This window comes from Bubalus bubalis, chromosome 6 (genome assembly GCF_019923935.1).
Source record: "Bubalus bubalis isolate 160015118507 breed Murrah chromosome 6, NDDB_SH_1, whole genome shotgun sequence".
Lineage (NCBI taxonomy): Eukaryota > Metazoa > Chordata > Mammalia > Artiodactyla > Bovidae > Bubalus > Bubalus bubalis.
The window spans coordinates 98511800-98534095 of NC_059162.1; the positions used below are offsets into that span (position 1 = coordinate 98511800).

The 22296-nt window shown below is 53.6% G+C and overlaps 2 protein-coding genes and 1 long non-coding RNA gene across 6 annotated transcripts; 1 reads left to right on the forward strand and 2 right to left on the reverse strand.

Moving 5' to 3' along the window:
* Positions 1 to 669: 669 nt before the first annotated feature.
* FOXD2 (forkhead box D2) lies at positions 670 to 3315 on the reverse strand. The gene has a single exon (XM_025288785.2). It carries the CDS (start codon positions 3186 to 3188, stop codon positions 1728 to 1730), a length of 1461 nt encoding a protein of 486 aa, XP_025144570.1. The 5' UTR covers positions 3189 to 3315; the 3' UTR covers positions 670 to 1727.
* A 23-nt stretch (positions 3316 to 3338) lies between these two features.
* On the forward strand, positions 3339 to 11257 carry LOC112585683. Of its 4 annotated transcripts, XR_006551924.2 has the most exons (3): positions 3339 to 4048; positions 5489 to 8720; positions 8822 to 11257. It is a non-coding gene; the product is annotated as an uncharacterized LOC112585683 (long non-coding RNA). The 4 variants fall into 4 exon arrangements; XR_006551923.2 differs by having other exon boundaries at positions 5489 to 11257; XR_003110211.3 differs by having other exon boundaries at positions 7039 to 11257.
* Positions 11258 to 19448: 8191 nt separating this feature from the next.
* FOXE3 (forkhead box E3) lies at positions 19449 to 21566 on the reverse strand. The gene has a single exon (XM_025288786.2). It carries the CDS (start codon positions 21177 to 21179, stop codon positions 20232 to 20234), a length of 948 nt encoding a protein of 315 aa, XP_025144571.1. The 5' UTR covers positions 21180 to 21566; the 3' UTR covers positions 19449 to 20231.
* Between the last annotated feature and the right edge of the window lie 730 nt (positions 21567 to 22296).

The window sequence follows — 22296 nt, forward strand, 5'->3', positions numbered from 1 at the left end:
GGGGGTGTCCAAGGGGGGACGCAAAGAATGCCCTACAATGGCCAGAGAGAGACCTCTCCCCTCTTAGGGACACAGAAAGAGATGGTGACAGAGAATCGAAAACACAGAGACATGGTCACAGATACACATGGAAATAAAAACACAGATGTCCTGAAATACAACTGACACCCCCCCCAATAAAGGACAAAAAGCAAGGCTACATGACAACCCAGACAAACATGAACACAAGCTCCATAAAAGCCCCCATGTCCAGAAGCACAGAAAGGCTTACAGAATATGCATCAGTAAACACTTTCATTGTACTTAATGGGTATATTTGTCCATGAGCCTGAGGCACCCAGATCTGCCCAGGCCATGCTAAGTCTGAACTAGAAAGAGATGAGAATCCCCCAGGTACATTTGAAATAAAACCTCTCTGCAGACACCCCAGGCAGAAACCTTCGAGGACCAGAGCGAAAATGAAAGTGCTGGAGGGGTCACAGGCACCCCAGAATCCTGGCCTTATTAACAGCCGAAGGCCAAGGCCAGTGTCCCCTGTATCTGACAAACCCAAGCCCTCCTCTGCCTGCCTGGCCTGCTCAGGGCCCTTCCTCACTTCACTCTGCCTAGGAGTCTGTGAGACCCCGGACTGGGAATGGGGAGTGCAGGCAAGCAGACAGAGCTGGTGACTGCTGGAGTTCACGTACATTTATTCAATTGACACTGATGGGGAGTGGGGGGAGACAGGTTTTCTTTTCTTCCACACAAACCATCAGACGATTTCACAGAGTCTCCCCAATTGCAGAAGTCTAAATCAATGCACACCCAGTGGACAGAGAACGCAGATAGCAGCCTGCGATACAGGTATTTACACATGGTTACAGGACCCCTGCCACAGGATGTGCCCTGGCCCACCCCACCCCCACCTCTCCGGTCCCTGACCCAGACCCTCCTCTCCCACCCCAACCTCATTGCCTTTAGCTACAATAAATATCCCAGGGCCTGGGACAGAGCAGACCGCGGAGAGGGCTGCTGGCCCTGGATGGCTGGACCCAGCCGGCCACGGGAAAGGGGTAAAGTTCCTTCCAAAGCGCCCCCGACGCAAAAGAGGGAGGATTTTCCTCAATGGAGTGGGACCTCGGGATTGCCCAGGCATTGTGGAGACCCTCGCTTCACCTCTCCGTTCACCTTCGCCTGTGTAGACACTGCAGTAGGCTTCCGAGAGAGAACGAACTGCTTTGGAAAATAGCGGGGGGGGGGGGGGTTGCATTTTCCTTTTAAGCACAAAGTAGATAATAGATGTCTTTAAATTATAATATTGAACAATCAGGGCCTCAAAGCTGGGGAAGGAGTGAGGGAGAAGCAGAAAGGGAGACCCCTCTGCGCAGTTGGTGTTTCTGGCGGGATCTGCCCGGGCCTGGGCAGGCACCTCTCCGGGAAAACATTCTTCCGGGGCTGCCGAGAGACGCAGAGACTGGGGAAAAGCGAAGACATCCCCTCCCCCTTTTACTGCTCAAAGTGAAATGGGATCACGGCTAGCGACCTCGTCGCGTAGACCCGGGCCTCTTCCTGAGCGATGAAGCCCGCTTCGTCCCAACTGTCGGAGAGATTCCGAGCGTGGAACCACGGGCGCCGGCCCAAAGTCTGGAGACTCTTCATAAATAGACTCCCTGAGTTCCGCTGGGACCGCAGGAGCTCCAGGAGAGACTGAGGAGTGCGGGCTCAAAGTGGCCCGGATCCCGACACGGTCAGAAGTGGCAGCCACTGAGGCCTGCGACTTTGCCGGCAAACGGGGGCCCTGAGGACAGGAGAGCGTCCCCGTGGTGCGAGAGGCGAACGTGGCCGGCCACTGGAGCCAGGGCCGGGGCAGTCAGCATGGCTAAGACCTGGGCCTGACCCCCAGGACCCGCCGCCGCCGAGAACGGCGACCCCGGGGAGCCCTCGCCGGCGCCCGGGGGTGCTGCCCCGCCGCCACCATGGCCCATAATGTGGTCTATAGAGAAGGAAGGCCTCTGCCCGGCCCCGGCGCCGCCTCCGCCCGCGTCCGTCTTGAGGCCTGGGCGCAGGAGTGCGGTGCCTGCTGCGGGAGGGCTCAGGGACGCGGGGTAGAAGGCTTTGGCACAGCCAAGCTCCGCGCCCAGGAAGGCTGGCAGGCCCGAGGGGCCCGGGCCCGACCCTGCGCTCGGAGCAGGCGCAGGGGCCGGAGCCGAGGCTGCGCTCGCGAACACCGAGGCCGTCGGAGGTCCGGGTGGAGGCGCCGCGGCACGGCCCGGGGGTACCGACAGCTGGCAAGGGGCGGCGGCGGCGGCGAAAGCAAAGGCGTGCGGGTGTGGATGCGGGTGCGGGGCTGGGCCCGGCGGGGGTGCGCTGTAGGCCGGGAGCGCCAGCCCGTAGCCGTAGCCATAGGCGCCGTAAGCCGCGAAGCCCGGCAGGAAGGCGCCGGGGTCCCCCGCCGCTGCAGCCCCGCCACGCAACAGCAGCTCGGGGTGCGGGTGCGTGTGTGGATGCGGCGGCGGCAGCGGCTGCCGCTTGAAGCGCTTGCGGCGCCGCAGGAAGCTGCCGTTGTCGAACATGTCGGCCGACTCCGGGTCGAGCGTCCAGTAGTTGCCTTTGCCCGGGTTGCCCGGCTCGCGGGGGATCTTGACGAAGCAGTCGTTGAGCGAGAGGTTGTGGCGGATGCTGTTCTGCCAGGCGGGGAACTTCTCCCGGTAGTAGGGGAAGCGGCCGCTGATGAACTCGCAGATCTCGCTCAGCGTTAGGCGCTTCTTGGGGCTCTGCAGGATGGCCATGGTGATGAGCGCGATGTACGAGTAGGGCGGCTTCACCAGGGGGCTCCGAGTTGCCGCGCCCCCCGACGGCGGTCCTGGCCCGGGCCCCGCCGCGCCCCGGGCCGCCGCCGAGACTGGCCCGGGGCTTCCCGCTGCTGCCGCCGCCCCTCGGGGCGCTAGAGCGCGGGGCTCGCCGTCCGAGCAGCCACCGGACTCCTCCTCGTCCTCCACGACTTCCCCCGCGGCTTCCTCCGGGGGAAGCTCGGGGCCGTGGGGGAGCACGTCCCGGGGGGCGCGGGGCCCAGAGCGGGCAGGGAGCTCCCCCCCACCGCTGCTGCCGCCGCCGCCGCCCACCACGTCTATATCTGCGTCGGCCTCGGACAGCGCGGCCGGGGAGCTCTCGGAGGACATGATCTCGCAGCAGCAGCTGCCCAGGGTCATGGTGCCGCCGCCGCCACCACCGCTCTCCGGCTCCGCTCCGGCCGCGGCTCGGGCTCCGCCGCGCTGCCTCTGGGGCGAGTGTTTTGCGCGCGGGCGGGGAGGGGGCGGGGGACTGAGGACTGGCGGGGAGGGGTGTCCCCCAGCTCTGCAGCGCCCCCTCGTGGTTCACTCTGCCGCTCTCATCTCTCGTTGAGTATCCTACTGGCGACGGGTCTCTCCGCTGCCCCGGGAGCCCGAGCCAGGGGCAGCGCCCAGGGCGCGGGCGGAAGGCGCTGAGGCACCCCCTCCCCCCTTACTCTGCCGGTCTTGGCCCCCAGCCCCCCCCCCACCCCGCCCGCCCCGGGCTGGAGAGGTCGGGGGATTAGTCCCTCCCGCTTGGCGGCAGCTTAAGGCGGAAGAGCGCGAGTCCGGGGCGGAGCTCCCCGAGCGGGGTGGGGCTGGCGGGGGCGGGCAGAGTGCCTCGGCGGAGGGGCCCGGCGGGAACAAACAGCCGCCGCCGCGGGAGCGCTGCTCGGGTGGCCGGAGGCAGAGCCTCCTCTTGCCCGCAGATCCCGCAAACGCTCGCTCCCTGGAGCCGCTGCCTTCAGTGCGCTCAGCCCTGGATGGGGAGGGTTCACGCGGGTGCCAGCTGGAGCTGGGAGCAGCAGCGATAGTCCCCCACCCGTCATCTCCCCAAAGCAGCGCCCGGGCCACCGAGGCCGACGCGCGGTTGGAGCCGCACCAGCGGAGCCTGAGACGCCGGGACCAACGCCGCCGGAGCGGGACCCGAAGGAACCCGAGCGGCTTCCGGCCCAAGGCGAGACGCACTTAAGTGATCGCAAGGAGCAAAGCTGGCGTTCTGAGCCTCGGGTCTCGGAGAGGTGAGCGATTCTGGCTGCACCCCTGTCTTCCCCTCCAAGGCCTGGACCCCGCCACAAGGGACCCCTTGCCACACCGCGGGACTCCAAACGGGGGACTGTGTGCTGGCAGACCCAGGGAGCGCTTCGCGTGCCCGTTGCCCGCTTTCCGAAAGCTTTTCTGGGGCGCTTCGTTCGTCTTTCGAGAGCGCGGACCGGCCCATCACTGAGTTTGCTTGTATCGGATCTTCTTCTGTGTTGGTACCCGTTTGTCTCACTCAAGCTCTGTGACTGTGTTTCTCTAGCTCTCGGTGAATCTCTGCCTCTGTTTTCTGTGGAAACCCTGCATTTATCTGGATTTCTCTTCGTCGGTCTGAGAATCTCTTTCTAAATTTCCCTGTTTCTCCCATCCCCAGTCTCACTACAGAGCCACGTACGTTCCTTCTCCCTTCCCCCTTGTTTCGCCGGACTTGCAGGCTCTACCGACAAGCAGCACCGAGACCTCTGTCAATGAACCCTGACCTCAACCGCAAGCCAGTGTTGCTTTCAGCTTTCACAATCCTATGCACACAGTGTTGGTTCCGTGCTCTTTTTCTCATCAGCTGGGTTCCTGGCCATACCGTAAGGACTTCTCTCCTGGCCTCCCTCCAGCAACCAGTAACTCCCAATTCAGACTGGGGCCGTCTCAGCCTCTGGGGGTGACAGGGGAAATGGGCACTGGACGTGACCAAGTAGAGCCGTGGACCGGCTGCTGCCCCGATAGCGCCCCACAGTGGTCAAAGCTCAGGCATGCAGGCCGCGAGCCCAGCTGCGCTCAGCTGTCGCAGACTGTAGGACTGTCAGCTAGTGATTCTCCACCCCTACCGCCGCCTCAGTTTCCTGCTCTAAACAGGAAAGAGCAAAGACCCTGGAGCCAGCCTGCTGGGATCCCAGTGCTGGCTTCACTCCTTACCTGCTCTTTGTATTTTGTGTTTCTTCCTCTGTAAAAATGAGGTTAAAAACATCCACCCCCTGACTAAAATGTAAAAGCCACATCACTCTAGGCTAGATACAAAGGAGGATCTTGAAGGCACTTTGCAGACTCCTGGGGAGAAAGGGGTTTGGAGCAGTATAGTCTCCCATCTGGATCCCATACCCCCTTCTAGCCCTGGGCTGGGTTACACGGCTGCTATCTATTAATAGTCCTCTCCAGTCACCTTACTGAACTAGGTTTTCTGTATATAGTACTGGGGCAGAGTAGAAGGGATTTATCCATCCTGCAGGCTATATCTCAGCAGGGTCATGTCAGAGTGGATGAAATCTTTCACCCAACAGCAGTCTCCGTTCTAGTGTATTCCACAGGTGGGACAACAGACGCCCCGGGGGCAGTGGGACTCAGTCTCTTACAAAAAAGCATGAAAAAGCATGGCTGGGTGCAACTCTTGTCATGGAATCTTCATGATAAGAGTTCTCCATCCTCCCCAGTGATTCAGCTAAGAGCAGAAGAGAGTGGAAGGCAGATCTGGCTGCTCATATCCTGTGAGAGCAAGTCTGCCGGTCACCCCCATCTGGGACTTCAGACCAAGGGGAACCACCTAGTGTGCTGGGTCCGCAACAAAGACTGTCCTTGGGAAAAGAGAAGTGCTCCAGTCCTCAAACCATAATCAAGAAATTGGACAGAGACTAGTGGCCCTGGAATCAGAATTTCATAGGTGTTGTGGCTCCCCAGGAAGCAAATAAAGGCCTTGGGGACAAGTATTTGCATGAGTCCAGATGAACTCACATACCCAGGGTTGCTAGATTTACCAGGTTTATTTTATCTGGCAAACCTATGCAATCTTCAAGCTTGCTCATTACTACAGGGACCTCTCACTGACACTCACAGACACCCCATACCATCCACCACATACACAGCAGCTCCAACCCAGCTGAGCTCTGGTAATGTCTAAGTAAATAGAAGAACAACAGTGGCAACATCCTTCTCCATCTCACTTTCTAAATGTCCTTATTTCTAAAATGGCAAATATGAATCAGTAGCTTCTTTCTTTGCCAGAACTCTCTCCTGGTTCCCCTCACTCGAGCCCCCTGCCCAAGTTCAGGGTAAAACTAACTGAGGCGTTTCAGGCTCCAGTCAAGACTCTACCTTTCTACAGAGCAGCTGCAGCCACCAGCCCACACCTCTGCCTGGCCCTGTTTCACCCTCCATTCTGCTGAGACTCAGGTCAAGGAAAGAAGACATGCCCCCCCCCCCCAACTCTGTTTTGCAAGGTGATTCTTAAAAAATCCTCCAGATTCTTCAGAACACACAGTTATAAGAGTGGAAACAGTGCAAGGAGATCGTGGAACTTGCTAGGCTTTTTGAAGAGCCCCTTGGTTGGGTTGGGCCCAGGTGTCCAGGCTCCCAGACTAGAACTCCTCTATTATTCAAATAACGCTGCTTAACACCTGACCCAAGCTCAATGCTTGCCTGGGGAGGTGTTTCTGGGAGCTTCTCACTCCTCCCAAAGGTCTGGCCAAATTTGTTTTGAACAATGCCAGGAATAGGTGCCCTGGGGCTGGGAGAATGGCGACCCAATATTCGGGATTCGTTTAGTTTCCTGCCCTTCTCTCCAGCTTTTCCTGCCTGCAGGCTCTGCCTCTTCGACGTCTGTGGGTCGTGTGTGCGTCCTTGGGTGTGTCTGTCACTCCTCGCCTCAAAAACCTGGGTGCTGACAAAAGTCTAGGCTTTCAGCACCCATGCCTGCAGCCTCCAAGAAGCAGGAGGCGACAGATTGTGCGGGTCTTGGTTACAGTGTCACTGGTAGTTCTCAGCCTCTTTCCTCCATCTCACTATTTAGCCACCTTTCTGGAGCAGCCCAGAAAGGATTGAGGGAAAGCGTCGGGGGCGGGGGTGGCGGGTGCTGATCCAGGGAATTTTCCACTCGGAAATGTTCGGAGCACCGACAAGAGGTTGTTGCTTGTTTGTTGCACTGTGCAGCTATCAATAGCGTCCCTCCCCTTATGGCTCCTCCCTGCCCTTCTTCTGGCCCCTGTAGACGTGCTCTTCTCGGCTTGAGGGGAAGGAGAGATTCGGATGACTGTGAGAATATAATTGTCATCACTAAACCGGCCAGGAGCGGCGCAGAGCTCTCCCGCGGCCTTCCCACGGTTCGTGTGCTGTGAGCACGGAGGTCCGCCCCTCCATGCAGACCCGCTGCAAAGCGCCGCCTGAGCCAGGCAGGGGACCCCACGCTTGCACGCTTCTCTGATTTTACTCACAAACCTAGCCAAGCTACCGCTCAGCCACCCGCTCTTTTGGTCCCTCCCTGGGGCCGCAGCTCTGGAGCAAGACGGCGGTTGGGCCACAGCGGGTCCATCTCCCCTTTCTCCTCCAGATCATCGCCTGCTCAAAGGCGGTCGGCTGTCTTGGCCCTTAGTGTGAGGCGGGAGACTCCAGATCGTGTGACCTGCAGGGGCGAGCTGCAGGCGGTGGGGCTCCACACACACAGGAGTTCAGGGAGAGGCCGGCCTTTCTGCGAGCCCAGAAATGGCAGGGCCTCGGGCGGCGTGAGCTCTTTCACTCCCAGGCTAGCTAGCTCTGCACCGGCTCAAGGGTCGATGCCTCTGCGGTCCCCCACACCTTGGGAATCCTCCGCCTCTTGGAGGAAACGACTTTCGCTCCTTCCATTGTGCACGGCCACCGTCCCCAGGCTGCGTGATGGGGGCTCGCGGGAGCACCCTCCGGACCCAGCCCTGGGCGCCGCGGAGCCTGTGCACTCTGGTTCCTTCGCGGGAAGAGGGTTGCGGGCTCCGGAGAGGGTGAAAAAACAGCGCGGGTCCCAGACCACCCGCCCGATCAGAAAAGCCGGCTTCACAGCGACCAGGAAGGACCGGCCGCACACGCTTGGGAGATATGCCGCAGGGCCTGGGGAGTTGGAGACGCTTCCAGGTGTGTGGAGGCCTGGGCATCAGGTCAGAGTGCCTTGCGGAGTGCGTCCTGGGTCCGCATGCGTGTGTCTGCTCCTCCGGGCGACGGTGGCTTTGTGTGCTCAAGTACGTCTCTGAGAGGCCGGCGCCAGTGCCGAGTTCTTCCCTTCCCGACCGCACATCTGGGCCGGGGACAGCCCTGGAACGATCGCCAGCCAGGCCCACAGCTCCACCTCGGGGCCCGAAGGGGTGCGACCTGGTCTCGAGCTGCAGACCCACTCCGGGCCTCTGCGTGACCCTCCAGGGAAAGAGGATGTGAGGGTGCGAGCCTGGGCAGGGAGCTTGCACCGTGGCGAGGAGAGGAGGGGCCAGCGGCCTCGCGCGGAGAGCCAGGAGGATTGCAGCAGCCACCTCCTTCCTATGAAGTCCTCGCGGCTGGCGAGGACCCCAGTGCCGCGGGAACCGGACGGCTTTCCGCAGCCCCAAATGGGTGGAGAGGGAGGGGCGGGTGCGGAGCCGTCCGAATGAGATTCCCCTACCCTATACGCACGGACGCGCACACGCGCCGTCACGTTTAGCCTTTCGGAACCCCAGGCAGGGTCACTGATGATGCCGTAAGTCCTAGCCGGGGCGAGTAAATATTGCTGGACCTGAGTCCTTTGGAGCTGCTGTGGAGCCGCGGAAGCCAAGCTATAGGGGACCAGCCAGAGTCCTGGCTCTGCCGCGCTGGAGCTGGGGACGGATTCCGGGGAAACAGCGACCTCTGGAGGAGCCGCGCAGACACGCAACGAGGCAGGGACTGGACGACCAGGTCTGGGATCAAAGCGCCCCTTCCCCACCCCTCTTGGCAAAATCATTCAGAAGCTTATAACCTCTGGACTCCACTTTGCACATGCTTGTATCCTTTCACAGCTTGTACCCAAGCTTCACATCCTGGCTCAAATCCTGCCTTCTTGAGAGCCCAACTCATCTTTCCCTCTTCCTGCTCCGAGCTCCCAAGAACCTAAAGCCTGAACCCTCGACTCTAGCGCTCTACCGCACTAGGCAACTGATCTTTCTCCAAAGAAAGCGTCATTAGTCCATCCACTCCACCCACCCTTTGCATTCCATGCTGAATGTGCTGTTTTCCTTCCTCCCCCCTTCACCATCAGTAAATACAGAATGAAATCATGTATCCCAAAATTGGACTGTCGATTTCAAAGTTCGTTTCTTAGATGGGGAAATTGAGACCCATTTCCAAGTCAGAAAGAGGGTTGACTTGCCCAAGGTCACACAGCAAAAGTGGAACTAGATCCCAGGTCCCAGCCCAGAGCCCTCTCCATTTCACCTGAATAGGAACAGGAAATGCCAGAAGGAACTTGTGTGTACGTGTGTAGAGGTGGGGGTTAGGGGCGGGGGGCTGTTCCAGGCCTGTTCCAGGATGGGGCATTAAGGAGGGCAGGGAGGGCAAAGTTGCCCTGGAAGATCAAACTCTTCTTTCCCCTGACTCCAGCCCAGATCAAGCTACTTTGAAGGGCTCCAAATTTCAGGGGTTGGCCAAGCGTCCTTACATCAGCAGGCAGGTCTGTTGGTGGCTGAAAACACTTCAATTCAAGCAAATACCACCCTCTCTTCTAACCTGGAAAGGGAGAAAGGGGCTGGTAATAAATACCCAGAGGGTGCTGCTGAGATCTGAGGTCAGCCAGAGAGGGCCTTCTGGTGCTTGCAGTTAGAAGGTTAAGGGAGAAGCTGGGAGGGTGATTGGCATGTAATTTGTAGGAGGCTCCTGTGATACCTGCCTGGCAGCCTGAGGCCTCCTCAGGGATGCTCTCCTTCTGGGCGTCATGTGCTTCTCTGCAAAGGCTACCAGGCAGCCTGGTCCCTGCCTGCTTGTCCAGCCTCATCTCCAGCTTCGTTACTGATTTGCTCTTTCTCACGTCTTCACCTTGCACACAGCTCACTCCTCCTAATCCATCCATTTCAAATGTCAAGATTTCTGAGTTGCTTCCCCTCCCCATAACACCCCACACTAGCCAGGCTGTGCAGAGCTCCTGCCTCTGTTTCCAAAATGCTAATTCCCTCTTGTCACAGTTTGTTTTCTAGTCTGTTGCCCTCACTAGACTGTGTACTCCTTGAGAACAGAAATTACATCGTCTTCATCCTCGTCTTTCCTCCTCTACAAAAATAGCGATAATAATTGTACCTACCTCATTGAATAGTTGTGGGAATTAAATGAAATAAGGCACTTAGCCCAGTGCCTGAAACTTTCAGAGAAGCTCAACAACTATTTCTTATCACCATCATCATCATTATTGAACACTACCTCCTGCCAGGCATAAAATCCAACACAGATACTCAGATAATGTTAGATGTGTGGATATGTGAATGAATAAATGAATGAATCATACGACACACTTCTCACTCTGGGACTCTAGACAAAGTTGTATCTAGCTTACATCATCACTAGAGATATGTGTTCTCTTACAACATTGTTTCTCCCCCATCAGTTCCCTTCCCTGAAGGAAGGAAAATGTGTATCCCCATCAGGGGGAGTTTTTCCCTGGTCCCTGAAGCCACTGGATTTCTCTCTCATGCTGTCTACCTCAGTTTCTTTCCTTTAAAATGGTTCTGATCAATCAAACTAGCCACACTTTGCCAGAATCTCCTAGGGACTCTCCATTGCCTATGAGACAAAATTCAATCTTCTTAGCATGGTGAACTGAATATGTTCAATTTTGAGATGTCCCACCTCTCTGTTGGGTAAGATCTCCTGTATTCCATGTGGTGCTCCTGATGGGGCTGTTCAGTCTCTTTCCTCCTCACACTTGCCTCCAGGAGCAGACAGGCAACCTGGTTGGATCAAACACAGCATTGCAAGCCCAAGGTGATAGGCCTAGGTGGGACCTAAGTCAAGCCAATCACTCCTTCTATAAGATTCAATACATGAACTCTGAGATGCCAGAATATAAAGACTCTGGGGCTCTGGGATACATGGACATGGAACTCTTGGAGGTTCTCCTTTTGGATCAGAAGATGAGCACGCAGGTCTAGCTGCCAGCAACCATCCTTCCTGTCGTGTGGAGAGTGCTGTTTAACATCAAAGTCCATCCACAGATGAAAACACCCCAAGGAGCCAGAGCTTAGTGACAATGTTGAGTCCTCCTCCTCTGCCTGAAACTAGAACCCTTAGACTTCACAGATATTCTAAAGATATTCCCCTTTCTGCTTAGTAGGTTGAGTCAAATTTTTCACAAGCAGCAGCACCACAGCAGAGAAGGATCCTGGGTTTCTGAGACCATTGAGGTGCCATGCCATTCTGAACTGCCTGCACAGACTTTTATGTGAAAAAGAAATAAACTTCAGTCTTGGCTAAGCCACTGTTGTGGAATTTTCTTTGGTATGTAAGGTTGGAGAGGAGGGAATCAGTTGCTCACAGTTGAACTTAACCCTAATTAATACAGGGAGGGATGGGGGAATGTCTCAAAAACATGAAACCTGGTTTGGGAGGTGTTAGCCTGGAGAATAAAAGACTCAGGGTTAACATAGCCACCATCTCCAGATCTCTGAAGGGCTGACCTGGAACACAAAGACCAAGGCAAAAGGGGATCTGAAGGTTATAAAGAGACTCAATTTCTGTGACTCCATGGAAGGGAGAAATTCCATCATGGCTGTCCTTCAGAGATTCGATCTGCTACTTTGATGGTAGTGAGCTCCCCATCACTGGAAATGCATAAGTAGAGGCTGGATAATCACTGGGCAGGAATCTTAAAGCCATCCAGGTACAGCAGAAAGAGTACAGTTCTTAGAGCTGAGTTTTAATTATGCTCTCACCACTTACTGGTCTCAGACAAATAATCACTCTAAGCCTCAGTTTTCTCATTTGTAAAGTATCCAGGTAGCTAGGTTGGAGACAGAGACCAAGGAAATTTCCTGGCACTACCTCTCAGGGATTTATGAAACCTAGTACTCCAGTTGGAGCCAACTAGGAGTCAAGACGAAGCAGCAGCAGCAGGAGTCAAGAGGCCTTGATGAGGCTTCTTGCTCTGCTCTTCAACCTTGACATTTTTGAGCATGCCTGCTCCAACCTGCCAAGAGAATGTACCTCCCCTGGTTGTTCATGAGACTGGAGAGGAGCAGTTGCACCTGAGGCCTGGGATCTACTCCCAGACCTTCCCCTCCCTTCCTGTGTCACCTCAGATACACCTCTGAACTTCTCCCATCCTCAGTTTCCTTATCTGACATGTGAGAAGCGCATCTTCTCTTCTGGGCAGTCTGGATCCAGAATCAGGGCTCTTAACTACAGTACTGTGCCCTGTCTATAACTCCAAATGTGAGCAACTGGCATTTACAGCAATAATAATTATCATGTTTCTGTAAGCCTGACCTTACCCAGGTTCTTGTTCTTCCCAGCCCAGGTCAGTCTGGCATGGTGCCATCTGCTGCATGAGCTGATGTCATGAGTCTGGGATGACCTGAGGTTCCCCGGCTGTGGAGGGACTTGGTTTCAGCCAGGAGTTCGGCTCTCATCATCACATGCTTGCCTCTCACAAAGGGCTCTGCTTGATCTTCCCTTGTCCACTTCCTCCCACAAGGCTGGGGCTACTCAGATTTGGATGATTAGAGGCAAGGAAATGAGAAATCAAAGGCCAGAGAGGAGCAGATCTTAAAACGTGATTCTGTAATCAGAAGAAGAGAGTCATGATTGGGGTCTGAACGGGGATGGCCAGAAGGGCAGATAGCAGTGTCTGGCAAGAGGCCTGGAGGTCCCTACACCTGCCAGTGATGCCCAGGGTTTGGGGGCTGGAAGGGAGAAGGAGCGATCACCCTGCACAGATTGATGCCCAGGACAAAGACCCTCCCAGGGTGGAGGTGGCAAGTGCCCAGCCTTCCCAAATCTAGAGACCAGAACATCTTTGGGAAGGCCACCGGGGAGGAGGGCAGTGAGGTTTGAGTAGGTGAAATTCTGACCACAGTCACTAAGAGTCCTTTTGTTAAATAGAAGAGGGCAGCTGCCAAGAATAGGGGAGAATGGAAGATCTGGGAGGGCTTCCTGGGGGAGGTGGAAACTGCAGCCCGTTTTTCTCTTCTAAAACAAATCCATGGGCTGCTCATGAGCAAGTGCCTTTCAGAGATCTGAAGCGACCCTCAGCCCCAGTTGGCATCCAAATGGATCCTAGCTTTCTTCTACAGATGAGCTGCTCAAATCAGGTGCATACAAGGTGGCCAATAGGTGGCGCTTTTGTCTCCATAAAATTAATGAGTGAGACCAGGGGAGAGAAGGAAGCGTCCAAGAGGGAGGAAGGGGCAAACTGAAAGAAAAAGGAAACCGGAACCTGTCCCTTGGCTTGGGAGAGTAGCTTTCAATATCAGGACTGTGGGTGTGAGTTGAGGGGACACAGATATTGGGATGAGCTGAGGAATTTTACTGGTGTCTGGGGCTTTCCATCCAAGTTTCCATCTCCACTGGCCTCCCTCAGAGGAAGAGAATGACTTTGGAGTCAGGGGGACCTGGAGTCCAGTTCTGAGTCTGTCACTTTGCAGTTTGACCTGGGTAAGTCACTTAACCTTTATGAGCCTCAATTTCATCATCTATTAAGTGGAGCTAAGAATTCCAACAGGCTTCCCTGGTGGCTCAGATGGTAAAGAATTCTAATAATGCCATCCTGCATTCCCGGAATAAACTGTATTTGCTTGATAGTGCATTTTTTAACACACTACTGGCTTTAATTTGGTGATATTTCACTAAGGAACTCTGCTGCTGCTTTGGTATGTGAGAATGGCTATAGTTTGCATGTTCACTGCTTATCAGCTTTTGATAACATCATTAAGTAGATAGAATTGGGATGACTTCCATTCTTCTTGTGTTCTGGAACAATTTATATAACTAGAGAAGTAGGTTCCTTAATGATTTGAAAGAACTCACTGGTAGTACTGGCTAGCCTGAGTGTTTTCTGGTGGAAGCAGTGGGGGAATGGTCTCTGGCAATGTTTTCTGCTTTCTCCTGTACTAATATGTCTGTTGTTTGTTTTAGTCACTAAGCTGTGTACAACTTTTTTTTGAGCCTGCCAGGCTCCCTTGTCCATAGGATTTCCCAGGCAAGAATACTGGAGTAGGTTGCTATTTCCTTCTTCAGGAGATCATCCCAACCCACAGGTCAAACCCACATCTCCTGCTAGGCAGGTGCATTTTTTTTTTAACCACAGAGCCACCAGGGAAGCCCCTATTAAGATTAGTTACTCCTTAAATTAGTCAAATGAAACCAGATTGTCTACTAGTCAACTTCCCTTGACCCTCAAAGTTTCAGAGTGGGCATGTGAAGTGAAAGTCACTCAGTAGTGTCTGACTCTTTGTGATCCCATGGACTATATGTCTATGGAATTCTCCAGGCCAGAACACTGGAGTGGGTAGCCTTTCCCTTCTCCAGGGGATCTTCCCAACCCAAGAATCAAACAGGGGTCCCCTATGGGGCAGGCAGATTCTTTACCAGCTGAGCTATCAGGGAATGGGCATGAGGCTGTGATGAAATGGGAAAGTGTGTAACCTCCACGGAATAGGATGGTTCTAGCCAATGGCTGCTTGTTTCTATACCTTTGTACTACTTTTCTCTACCAACACCATTACTGCTACCAAGCCACCACCCTTTCCTGCCTGGATACTGCAATAGCCAGTCTCCCCACACAACCCCAGTTCCCTCTAACAGCATATTTGGGGCTATGAAATTTCCTTTCAGACTTTTCCTTTGACTGCATTGTGTGGATTTTAATATGTACTATTCTCACCTTTATGATTTTATAGTCTGTAACTATAATTTTCCTCTAATTTTAGAGTTACTTAGATAAACGACTTAAATCTTCAAGTGCTTGTTTCAAAATCTGGTCCAAGAACATATTCTTATACAATCACAAATTTGTGAACATTTTTTAATATTATGTTTTTGTTTCAACAGTAATCTTAAACACATTCATTTAAGCATATTGTGGGTCACTTAAATGACCTCCTGATATCACAGGTATCAGAAACTTGGTATTTAGAGTCTTCATTTGCATTTATTATCAAGGAGTTCTTTAATCTTGAGATAAGGTAAAAAATGATGTAGCCTTGATAAATAAGTGCAGTGTTTGGGCCTGTTGGTGACATGGCCTGCTACATGAAGGAATGCTTGCACTTCATTCAGAAGGAAAAAAAATAATGGATGGATTTAGCCATCACACGGCTCAAGGCACACCAAACCCAGAGACCTACAGTGGGCCGTCAGAGTCACATTCACGCTACAAGTGTTTTGTTTCAGCAAAACAATGTCTTTTTTTACATTTGATTAATGTAATGAATTTGAATTTTTATTTTGTAGCTCTGTTTGAATTTAATTTATTAAAATACTTTGTTTTACAGTTATATAAGAGATACAAGTCTGAGGAATTTACACCTGCTTGTACTAAATGACATTATAATAAAACATTAAAATCAATTCTAGGGGCCCACAGAGCTTTATTCCTTTAGGAGGAGACCACTTTAGCCTCCTGTATCCTGCAAAATCCTCCCCCTACATCATGCTGCTGCTGCTGCTGCTAAGTCGCTTCAGTCGTGTCCGACTCTGTGCGACCCCATAGACGGAAGCCCACCAGGCTCCCCCGTCCCTGGGATTCTCCAGGCAAGAACACTGGAGTGGGTTGCCATTTCCTTCTCCAATGCAGGAAAGTGAAAGTGAAGTCGCTCGGTCGTGTCAGACTCTTAGCGACCCCATGGACTGCAGCCCACCAGGCTCCCATTGCCTTCTCCGCCCCTACCTCATACTTCTAGGTATTTCCCATGGGCTTAAAACCAGCCAAGCCAGTCCCTAGCAGTAGAGGGTTCTCATGTGGCCCATTTTTTCTTCTGCCTTCCCAGGTGAAGCACAACCCTGAAGATTACCTGAAGGAGCTTCTCTACTGACATTCTGGCCAGTGTCCTTGCCAAAGATGTCACTTTCCTAGGTACTCAATTTTCTACCTGCCAGAGTGACAGTGGCCACTTTCTTGAGCTGAATCCCACAGGCCCTCTAAGCAGCTCAGCACCATCAAGGGCCCAAAGTCATTCTTTCAGGGGGCTCCAAATCCCCCTAAGTCAGGAAGCAACCCCTTTCAGCTCACCTATGAGTAACTCCTTATTCCTATAAGGAACTAACCGTTCCCCTAGCTTAACTCTCCTACCCAAACAAGCATCCTTCATTTCTATAACACTGAGCCTCCCAAGTTTCCCAGTAGATAGGTAGGGTAGGCGGGAAGTGTGTACTGAACCCAAGAAACAGTCTCCCATTCCCCTTGTTCTCAGCCACCCGTAAATAAAGTCTACAGAACACAGCTTTGACACAATCATTTAATTGTCAAAGGGCACACTTAGCTTCTCATGCTAAAATAATCATCTTAATTTCAGATAATGCAAAATTTTCCCCCAAATTGACCTCGACTGAAACAAAGAAATAAACCACAAGGGAAGATTGGAATCCCAGGAGCACAGGATCCAACAAAGGATAGAGATGGAGGGAATTCCAAGGAAAACAGTAAAGGGAAATTTCAGGGCCACATCTGGGCAGCAGACATGTAGCACAATCAGCCCAGTCTGAAGCTGGAGGACAGAAGGCTCTGGGAGAGATGCCCCCGGGAAAGGAAAAACATGACCAAAAGTGATGACAGATTTCCTGATAAGTTTGATTCATGAAAAACCATGCTATTGGAAGATATGGGAAGATTTAGCCGCAGGTATAAAGCTAAGCAAATGAAAACAAAAATGAGGCAATAACTCCAGGAAAATTCAAAGTTGCACCAAAAGGAAAAAAAAAAAAGGAAGAGTAGTCATGGTACACTAGCAACTTATTGGAGAACAAAATTTATATGGCAATAGTCGTGTAAAAGGGCTTCCTTGTTGACTCAGTGGTAAAGGATTTGCCTGCTAATGCAGGATGCAGGTTCAGTCCCTGGGTTGGGAAGATACCCTGAAGAAGGAAATGACAACCCACTCCAGTATTCTTGCCTGGAGAATCTCACGGACAGTGGAACCTGTTGGGCTATAGTCAGACACAACTTAGTGACTAAACAAGAAGAAGTAATGTAAATCCTAGAAGCTAATTTAACCAAACGTTGGTAATTTCAGGCGGAGTTGGGAAGAGAGAGATTTAGAGGTAAATGATCATCTATCATAATAGGAAGTTAATCATTTCTGTTTTAAGAGAGAATAGTATAAGCATGGAAATAGGAAAGCAGATCCAAAAGAGACAAATATGAACTGAAAATAGATGCTTCTAAGAAACAAAGCACAGGTCCTAAGGTCTTTGATTGCTATTTGACTTGCTAGGTTATATGATTGTTTCAATTTAATAAAAACAAAACTCAAGTGTTAAAAATGTATCTTCAGAGTAAAGATGATATCAAGTTTTCTATAAGAATGAAGGGATAAGTATTTGCTTAACATTTCTGAAGATTATTCAAATTATTTCCTCTAAAAAGTAGAGGAAATAATATTGAAATCTCACTTCTAGAAAAAATAGTGTTTGGTGCTATAAAGACAGAATTGAATTAGGGCTTTTGCTTTGTTTTTTCAACACCTCCCAAAGTGTCAAAATTCTTAGGATGCTCTATGACATGAACTCTTTCCAGACAATGAACTCTGTAAGGGCATAAACATTCTCATGTTTGTATCCTTATTGGTCTCAGAGCCCAGCACAAGGTCTGGCACACAGTCAGCCCTCCCTGATGTTGAATAAAGGAAAATTAAAGAAGCATTTTAAAAATAAAATCTTTCTGACTTTCTAATTCAGTATTTACCTTTCTGGTGTTTCCATTCAGACATTTCTCATCTCGTCCCCACTATTTCAAGATCCCAGGGACAGAGACTTGTATGGCAAACAAGATTTGAATTCAGAATTCAAGAAGCACTTCCCGACTTCAGCCAAGTAAGAAGGATCCTCTTCTTCCTGTCTGTGGAAATTTCTTGGATTTGGAAGGAATTTATCATGAAGTTCTGTGAGGCAGGAGGACTGTAACACCATTTGGAGCAGAAGCAACTATGCATTTTGATCTCCGCGGTGCTCTACTCCTTAGAGAACTGAGGGCGGGATCTTCCCTACCTGTTTGGCTGCAGGGAGGGGCGATTTTCTCATTGGACCAATGGGGACTTAGTCTCCACCTCTACGTCTTTCAGCTCTACTGCAGATCAGTGCGAGGACTGCAAGTGAGAATGGGTAAGAAGGTGCCAAAGTACTGTCAACCCAATCATTATTCAGTAAGTCAGGCACAATATTAGAGGCTAGGGATTCATTCATTCAGTCAGTCATCAAATATTAAGTGAAGGGCTGTTATGCATCAGGCAAATTAAATCTGACTTGCCCAAAGGGGTTAATAGATGAGGGAGCAGGGTCTGTCCAGAGCATTTCATGCCAGACTCTGCATACCTACTGCCCTATCCCCAAAGAGGGCCTTCCCTGCCTTCTCGGATTTCCTGAACCTTTCTCCTCTATGAGCTGCTTAGTCTCTGTGCTCACCCTCCATCGCTGCCCCAAGAGCTTTAAACTCTTGTATCAGGCACGTCCAACATGCAAATCACGTTCACCCTGGGCTCAGACACACTGATCCCCTCCCCCGCCCTTCCCCACACCTAATTCAAGCCCCAGTAGACTGAGAGCCCTGGGGCAAAGGAGCTGGGAAAAGCCTGATGCTTAGCGTTTGGATCAGCACCAGGAAGCAGGGTAGGGTCAAAGGCCAACTCCTTCCCTCTCCTGCAACTTCTGAATGCTCAGTGCTGCCCTGTCCTTGGTGCTGGGGACACTCATGAATCAGCTCAAGTCTCTGCTGCTCCAGCTCCCATTTCAGCAGGGGAGTTAAGACAGGGTGCAGAATGCAGCTCCAGAAGTTCAGCAGGGCATGTTTGGTTCTGCAGCCTGGTCCCACTCCTTAAAGTAGGGAGTAGCCCTTTAAACTGAGCCCCAGCCTTCACAGGGTTCCTTTACTCCAGAATACTGTGCATTCTAATCACCCTGGAATTTTGTTAAATTGTGGAAACCGATGATTCAGTGGGTCTGAGTTAAGATTCTGCATTTCTACCAAGCTCCTAGGTACCTGGACCACAGTTTGAGTGGAAGGCTGTAGGGTACTTGTCTCATTTCTCCGAGAACTGATTGATAATGTCTCTTCCTTACTAACTCATAAGCTCAAAGCATGGATCTTGCCCATTTGTTTAGTGATTATATCCTCAGTGCTTGGCACATTCTGTGAGTGCTTTTTGGAGGAGTAGTCATTGCTCCCTTATTTATGAGAGCTGGGACTAATCCCACACAGCAGACAAACCCACTGGTCAAATATACTCACCTGCATGCCCCATCTCTACCAGCTTCTGCAGCAGGTGATGGATGGCATTTCATCAGGCCTACTATGAGCACAGCTATGGCTGAATCACATCCTAATCCTACTTCATGAACTTTTGCCTGGTAACTCACAAGGGGCTCACCCCATGCGGCAACCCAAGATCCTGAACAGAACTCCCCTACTGTCTCCCCAGACCACTTCCCCAAATCACCAGCCAGCACACCAAGCCCAGAGGAAAGTTTCTTCTTTTTAATTAAACTAGTTTTAATTAAAAATAATAATATAGTAAGTCTCAAGTTTTTCAGATGATGGGGCAGCCCACTAACTCCTCCTGAAGTCAAGGTGTTACTTGTCTCAGAAATGAAGAGCTGTCCTGGGGTCTGGAGGAGCTCAGCCAGGTTCCAGTCTGTGTCAAAGGGGAGTGCTCTCTCAGTAGGAAATAGAGCAGACAGGTAAGTGGGAGTGGGGGACAAGCTTGTGGGGGGAATGAAGGGACAACAGCCAGGGAGTCACAGACCAAGGAGTCTGGCCTCTAATGTGTTATTAAAAACCAAAAACAAAAAAAAAACAAAAAACAAAACACCCAGGGGAGGTTAAAGACCAGTTGGGAGGCGGTTTGAGATCGAAGGTCTGACTTCCAAAGGCTTGAAATTCACCAGAAATTCGAGATGGGGGTTCACAGGTGGTTCTCCAGATCCTCAGACATGGGACCCAAAACAGTGCAGAGGTCGGGGGCGTGCACAGATGAGAGCTCACAGTGGAGGGAGAAGACATGCGGGCCTTACAATTCGGAATGGGGGATGGGGAGTTAAGTCCAGTGGAGAAATGGTGCGAGGTTCCCCAGGGATGAGGGACAGCGGCGGGTGAAACAGGTGTGCTCAAGTCCACGAAGCAGAGCTGGGGAGCTCCAGGTGCGCTCTAAGGCACGGGGACAGAGACTGGGGCTCCCAGGCAGCGCCCCTTCCTGGGGAACAGGGGCCCGGGCCGCCCCCCGCCGATGGGAAGGGGGCTCACAGATAGCGCTCCAACCCAGGCGCGTAGCCCGGCGGCCGCAGGTAAGCCTCCCCCGGGCCGAGGGGGCCGAGCGCTGTTCCCGGCCCTGCCAAGGCCAGCAGCGGCTCGGCTGGCAGCGGGCCGGGGCCGGGGCGCGTCGCGGGCAGCCCCAGGCGGTCGGGCGGCGGTGAGTAGAGCGGCGGGGAGGCGGTGCAGGGCGAGAAGGCGGCGTCGGGGGCCGCGCAGCAGGGCGGCTCGGGGGCGCCCAGCCCCGCCAGCTCGGGCGGCAGGCTCACCAGGCTGTCGACGCTGAAGAGGCGCGCGGGAGGCGCGGAGCCGGGGCCGGCTGGGGGCGGGGGCGCGAGCAGCGCGGGCCCGGGGCCGGGCGCGTAGGGCGCGTAGGGGAAGGGCGGCGGGCCGGCGGCTGGCGGCGGGGCCGGGAGCACGGGCAGCTCAGCGCGCTTGAAGCGCTTGCGGCGCCGCAGGAAGCTGCCGTTGTCGAACATGTCGGCGGCCGCCGGGTCGAGCGTCCAGTAGTTGCCCTTGCCCGGGTTGCCCGGCTCGCGGGGCACCTTGACGAAGCAGTCGTTGAGCGTGAGGTTGTGGCGGATGCTGTTCTGCCACTTGCGCGGGCTGTCGCGGTAGAAGGCGAAGCGCTCGGTGATGAAGCGGTAGATGGCGGCCAGCGTGAGGCGGCGGCCCGGGGCGTGCGCCAGCGCCATGGCGATGAGCGCGATGTATGAGTAGGGCGGCTTCCCGCGCTGCAGGGGCCGCCGCCGCCGCCGGCCCGGCCCGGGCGCCGGCGCGGGCTCCGGCTCCCCGCGGCCCGCCGCCGCCTCCTCGGGCTCCGGCCCGGGCTCGGCTCCGGCGAGCGGCGACGGCGGCGGCCCCGACGGCGCGACCGAGGGCGGGGCCGGAAAGCCCGAGAAAGCTGCGGGCGGCTCCATGTCGCTGCGCCCAGTCATGGGAATGCGGCGGGCTGCCCGCGTTCTCGGAGAGACCCGGGCCACTGACCTGCCTTATATGGACACGGCCCCCTCCCTCTGTGCCCCCAGCCAGGGGCGAGGGCTCGGACCTTCTCCGCTGGCCAGCGCCTCCCCCTCTAATTTGCCTTCCCAATCCTCTTACAAGGTTGACGGTTCTCTCCCACATCCCCAGCCGTTCAGCCCTCCCTTGGCTCCGTCCCTTTGGGTCAGTCTTTCCCAGACCCAGCCTCATCCCTCTCCATCTCCATTGGGTCAGTCTTTCCCAGACCCAGCCTCATCCCTCTCCATCTCCATTGGGTCAGCCCCTGGTCCAGGCCCATCACACCAGACTCAGTCAGCCCCCTTCCCTTTCCACTCTTCCCTCAACCTCCACCGCTTTGGGTCAATGCCAATCACAAATCCATCCATTCAGAGCATTCTCTGGGCCCCCTGCCCATCCTACTTCTCTCAGCTAAGTCCTGTCCCCTCTGTCCGTTTCTCCTAGTACCCCTCCTAGTCCTTCCAATCCCAGCTGGGGCAGAGATGAGAGCCGCCCAGAGCCAACTTGCCAACCCTCAGCATCCTAATGCTGTGCTGGTCAAAGAGGTGTCAGATCCACCCCAGGACATTAGACAGTGGAGAAAGGTAGGCTGGGGGGAAGGGAAGAGCAGGAGGCAGGCTTTGTCAGGGGAGGATATTTCCTGGCTCCAGGGTTAGCGTCTCCTCTCTCTGCTCTTTCCCCCACAACCTTGTCCCATCCAGGCCAGGAACCTTTGAAAAAACAAAATTGTGAAAAAAAGCGATCCAGCCAGCAGATTTGGGAACCGGAGAACTGATTACTTTAAATCAAGAGCCCCCTAGAAAATCTGTAATTTGGAATTGCCTTCTGGCTGCCTCTTCTCCATGCATCTTCTGTTCTAGGGAAAAAGGCTCCCTTTTTCACACCCTCATGTCATGCACCCTGGGAAGATCCACAGAACACAGATGCACAGCCCAAAGTTCCAAGAAGCGGTTACTGGTTCAAAGAGAGACACCCCCCCCCCCCCCCCAAGTGCTTCCACAGACTGGAAATCTAAGAGAGCTGCTTACTGGCCCAAAAATGCCAGACTCACATCTC